We start from the raw sequence: 6025 nt of genomic DNA on the forward strand, positions 1-6025 counted from the left end.
CTGGTTATAGATGCGACGCGCCGAGCTCCCGTAGCCGCAGCAGAGGAGCCGGAACTTGCAGCAACATCTACGACACCCTCCCAACGACCTGCAGGTAGGCCATGTCGTAGACGATGGCCCGACGACAACCACCAGGTATGCCCCTCTGCTCCTTGCCCTTCACGCTGGAATCAACAAGGCCACATAATCTTCAGTGTTTCACAATTATGGTCTGCTTCATGTTCTCTGATCAGATTGTAATATGATAATTATTTATATGTAGAAATATTGAGTTTTTTTTAGGGAATGTTGATGATTTCTGCCGGAGATTATGTTTCTACTTAATCATCAAACAAGGTGTTCGCTGGACGCAAGTATAACCTATCAAGTAAGGTGTTCGTGCAGTAGGTTACATCTTACACATTTTTTTCTGGTGAACTATTATCTACTCGACGATAAATTATGGCTAACATGCATTTAATTATACTGTTGTCCGAAGGTGTATTCAAATGGCAATACAAGTTATGGCTACAATGCTGCCAACGGCTACTACGACGTCTTTATGGCTTCTGGAATATTGAACAACAGGTTAGTGAAACAATAGTGAAAGGTTTTCTAAGATAATCCTATATCTCTAGAACTAAAAACCAATTAATAATGTTGAATGGCATTACTAACTTTATATTTTGTTTGTCCTGCACAAATTTAGCACCTTCTGAGGTGTTGCCAAGAGCATGTTGTTGAACATGGAGGGTTAGAGCTAAGAAATACTTGCAGGCTGCCAATGTATTAATGGTTAGGCATTTTTGGATTTGTCATGTTTACATGTTTACCAGGATAACCATAGCGGCTTCATTGCATCATACCCGAAACTGAGATCTTTGGGACGGTGCCAGGTGCTACTAGACCAGTAGATACAATTAATGATTATCTGTCCAGGCGGCTCTCACATCATCCTATGCTAGCTCCTCGACTTGGACAACAACAATTGTTTATCAAGTCTACTCAGCCATCGCCATGTGATTGTTAGTAAATCAAGCATTCTTTTCAAGAATATTGTTCCAAGTACGTGAGAATAATGTCCCGGGTTCAAGAAAATAGTAATTATCCATGTCAATTTTTAAAATATAAGATGCGTCTTTGGATATAATTGCTCAAGGTAGCTGAATAAAACTTGCAATCACCATAACTCAGTCTCGATGTGCAACTTTTAGATGGAGTTAATAGTTTGTTACTTATTGGAGTAGCCATTTTCACTTACACAGTAGAAAGTAAGTGGAATGTGAAATCAACTGTTAAATTTGCTTTGTGTGCTTCTACTAAAGATGGAAAGTGAGAGATATTGCTACCTTGGTTCCATACAAGACTTATTAGTCGGCTTGAACCCCTTCTTTTTCTTGCTAATTTGGACAGAACTCCAAGCTCTTCAGACGCCCATAAATCCTCCTCTCTCATCCGAGGATTGCAAGGAATCCTTGGTTGTTATACCCTAACCTCCCTATGTAATTCTTGGGTTCTCTATGCTAGGTGTGCGTCCTGTTGGTGCTGCTGCATGGGTCGCGGGGGAGGATGATCCAAAGTTCCTGTGGTGGAGGGTGGAATTGCTCTAGCGGGAGAAGGGCAGATGTGTCTTGCATTACTGCTGGGACGTCGCGGGCGTGTCTCACATCGCAGCCATGGTGGGGTTGTTTACACACAATTGGCAGTCCTGCCCATGGTTTTCACTTTCAGTGAGATTTCGGTGAAATTCACTGAATTTCAGTAATTTCAGCAGACACTGAAATATTACGTTTCGGCCAAAATATTTTAGCAATTTCAATATAGCACAACAATTCCAATATTTTTCAATTTTTTTTAAATTTTTTCAAATTTTTAATTGAATTCAAGTGAATATTTCGGTCATTTGGCTGAAATGGAAACTGAAATCACTGAAATACACTGAATTTCAGTGATTTCGGTTGGTGCTGAAATTTTTCTCAAACTGAAATTGAAAACCATGGTCCTACCTAAGACTTGGGGGCTACATATGGGCGAGTGAGATTTTTTTCCTCCCGTTGCAACGCACGGGCATCTGTGCTAGTAATAATAATAATAATAATAATAAAGCACGGATTGACTTTGTCGGGTTCACCATCACAATACGCTTCTACCCGTAAGTTTACGCTTTCACTTTGAATTTAAAACGTGTATGCGAGGTGGTACTAAAAAACTGTTCATTGGTCGCGTACGTCAATTCGTATAAGTCGCCGTTTCGTCCCTCCGGCTCGCTCGACTGGGCCGTGTTGATCGTTCCTGTCAACCGCGTGATGGGGCCTGGTCAAAAGGAAAAAGAAATGCAAAAAATACTTCACGTGAGTTTCAAACCCACGACCAAGGCCCCGGGGATGCAGCCGCAGATGCTGATCATCTCCTGCGGGGGCACGCGGAAGCTGCTGAACCAGGAGGAGGTGGCGGCGGCGGCGACAGAGCTCGGGTTCAACGTGACGGTGGCGGAGGCAGGGGCGTTCGTGGCGCTGGTGAACGCGGCGGACGTGCTGCTGGCGGTGCACAGGGCCGGGCTGACGAACCAGATCTTCCAGCCGACGCAGGCGGTGGTGCTGCAGATCGTGCCGTGGGGGAACATGGACTGGATGGCCACCAACTTCTACGGGCAGCCGGCGCGGGACATGCAGCTCCGGTACGTGGAGTACTATGTCGACGAGGAGGAGACGAGCCTCAAGGACAAGTACCCGAGGGAGCACCTGGTGTTCAGCGACCCCAAGGCGCTGCACAAGCAGGGGTGGCAGGCGCTCGCCGAGACCATCATGAAGCAGGACGTGAAGGTGAACCTCGCCAGGTTCCGCCCCTTCCTGCTCCAGGCCATCGACAAGCTGCAGGAGTAGCGGCGGCGGCGCCGTCGTCTCTGTTGTCATCCCCGGCTCATACGTACACATGAAAAACTGATGCGTACAAACCTAGCCGACCGTCGTGGACACCGGTTAATCCTATTTGGTGATTGTAGGAAAGTGACGATCTTTCAAGCCAACAACCAGGGGCATGAGTTCACGTCTTCAGGTATGTATATGCACATGATCGTGTAAAGTAGATGTTTATACATCTCCTGCCCAGTTTGATATTTGGTCTCTCATACTAGGAGTCGTTAATAAGCTTAAACTAATGAGATGGAACGATATTGCTTTCTGGGCAGCGATAGGCATCTGACTACTGATGCCCAGCCTCCCATCAAACCATTCATGAGCCCTACGATTAATCTAATCTGATGCGTTCGCTGCCCCCTTTAAAACGAGCTTGGGTAGTTATTTCTCGTACGTACAGAATCCAGCCTACATAAATTGCTTCGACAAATCATGCACTTTAGTGGGCCGGCCGTTAAGTGGGCCTCTAATTACATGTAATTATTTGGCGATATGCAACCTTCGATTTAGTACCATGCCACTTACAGATTTTAGGTAGGTTGCTCTAGGAAGCGAAACTTTTAACCAACACCAAATCTGCATCAGATGCACGTGCTTCTACCTCTGTTTGTAATTCATTTATGTTTGCGTTGATTGGTGAATTTGCTTATGCGGTGAATATCTTCTTCGATTTATTTGAATCTTTTTCCTATCTAAGATTATATTATGTTTCAGAAACATCACAATCTTGCTCTCATCGACCATAGTAATGGAGAATTGCTTCAAATATGCTTCCGTCAGAAATGAAAAATTATTTCACATGTATCAGTAGCATCACGATCTTGCTTCCACCGACTAGAGAATTGCTTCGAACCTTCTTCCATTAAAAATGAAAAATAATCCATATGTTTCGGAAGCATCACGATATTGCTTCCATCGACAAGACGACTGTTTCAAATCTTCTTCTGTCAAAAAAGAAAAATATTCCACATGTTTTGGAAGCATGACGATCTTGCTTCTATCGACTAGAGAATTGCTTCGAACCTTCTTCTCTTAAAAAGGAAAAATAATCCACATGTTTTGGAAGCATCACGATCTTGCTTCCATCGACAAGACGATTGTTTCAAACCTTCTTCTATCAGAAAAGAAAAATACACATGTTTTGGAAGCATCACGATCTTGTCTCCATGGACTAGAGAATTGCTCCCAATAAAATGTTATTTTGCTTCCATTATAGAGAAACATATTTCATCATAATTACACATGGTTCATATGAATTCTTGGTTAGTTTACAAAGAGAGAAAAAGGTCTACTGCCAAGTAAAGTCAAATTGCTTCCATACATCGAATTTCGCTAATTCAAATGTGACCTAGGCATCGTGGTTGAAGGCGTGATCCACGACGCGGGCAGGTAGAAGCTGGGGTGCCCCTGCCGAAGCCCCTTGATCTTGTTTGCCATGCCGTCCTTGATATTGTATTCCCTGACAGCCCCGAAGCAACTGAGTCGTGGAGGAAGTAAGACGGTGACAAATCTGCATCCAAGTAAGAGTATCAATTGTTTGCATCGTGCAGTTTTGAACTGTGAAATTAACAAGAAATAATACAAATCAATAGATAGTGCAGCAGGATTGTTGGCCTTTCTGAGACATGCATTATGGCCATGAGATATGGGAACGGGAGACGAGGAAGGTCGCTGATGTGCAGCCTCGTTGAACCGGTGGTGGAGGCAACAGTGGTGGCCGGCATCTAGCAATTTATCAGATTGGATCTGCCGCTTGCCGGAGTGGTCACAGCGGCTGCCTTTGCGGAGGATGCGAACTGCTACAACCACCTCGTGCTGATCTGAACGACGAACCACTGCTCCAATCCCTAAGCAGTGCATGTCGCGGAAAGTATGGAGATGGACATGGGCGTGGCCAGAATGACAGGGAAGCGACCAATTATGGATCTGTTTTGGTTTCCCCACTAATCGTGGGTGCATGATTAACGGGCTAGTTGGCACCTTCCTTCCGTGATTAATGGGTGTGTGGGAGTGGGGAGCGAGGGAGAGCTTCTCAGCCATGCGATGGAAGCCGAATCGAGGGTATAGGATTGGTCTGATGATGGGAAACAATCAGACGTATGAGGGGAAGTGTTTCCCTTGCTTTTTTAAGCAGTTAATCACAGGAAGAAACTGTTTTGTGACTATCGGCATCGAATAGAAACGAATAACGTATCGATACTGGGAAAATGGATAATCAGGTGTCTCTAACAGGTGCTAGCATATATTGCTTGCATCTCAAGATGATCCGGTACACAGATTTCATTCTCGACAGTACGATGATCTTAATAGATCAATAACCTGTATGAGAAAAAATATGTTTGTTATTTTGATTATCATGATGATCGTCACTCTGTCAGGTACCAATGTATCTTTTGGACGTTGTATGTTTGTTATTTTGTCAGTATTATATATATTCTTGAACTTTATTATTCCTGACTACGATACATATAAATTCACTCGGTACAAAAATAGTGGTCTTGAAAATTTTGAGCACGCTATTGCCTGGGTTGATGATAGCTGAACAACTTTGTTGCCACTGCTTGCAACCATGCCATTGACCTCCCTCGGGGTCGCCCTTCTCAACTGTAATCTCTGCTTGCGCAAGTTAAGCTCCTCCTTAGCAACGGCCCATCTCGATGGTGGCCTTCTATAAAAGCACTAAACCCTACCACAAAGCCGGCTCTGTATCCCATTATTTTTTGGTTTTCTTTTGTTGCAACGCACGGGAGCATTACAGGTCCATGAATTATAAGTTGTGGGGAAGGGAGACCCGCGAAGCAGTGGGGCCGAAATTTGACAAATATATATATTTTTCAATCGAAATGTACTTTTCGCCCCAGGCCAAAATGGCCAAAATTTAGCCAAAATAATAATAGTTAAAAGGAAGGAGGATTGTGTGATCAAAAAATAAGGAAGGATTCAAACGGGTAAGATCCTTAAAAAGGAAGGATTGTATAAGGCTACTTAAATAAGAAGGAAGTTTGATTGTCGTTTGAATATTTATAGAACATTGCTTTGGAGGGAAAGAAAATAGAAATGCGGCTCAAATATTTGACATTTTTATGTTGTATTTGTATATTAATTAATGAGTTATTTCTTTAAGAGCTTAG

General features: G+C 43.5%; 1 protein-coding gene across 1 annotated transcript; it reads left to right on the forward strand.

The window, feature by feature from the left end:
- Positions 1-2285: 2285 nt before the first annotated feature.
- On the forward strand, positions 2286-2868 carry LOC119352584 (beta-1,2-xylosyltransferease XAX1-like). The gene is made up of 2 exons (XM_037619158.1): positions 2286-2723; positions 2778-2868. The coding sequence occupies exons 1-2, from the start codon at positions 2286-2288 to the stop codon at positions 2859-2861; spliced, it is 522 nt and encodes a 173-aa protein (XP_037475055.1). The 3' UTR covers positions 2862-2868.
- The last annotated feature ends 3157 nt before the right edge of the window (positions 2869-6025 follow it).

Source organism: Triticum dicoccoides, chromosome 2A (assembly GCF_002162155.2).
Source record: "Triticum dicoccoides isolate Atlit2015 ecotype Zavitan chromosome 2A, WEW_v2.0, whole genome shotgun sequence".
NCBI classification, from domain to species: domain Eukaryota; kingdom Viridiplantae; phylum Streptophyta; class Magnoliopsida; order Poales; family Poaceae; genus Triticum; species Triticum dicoccoides.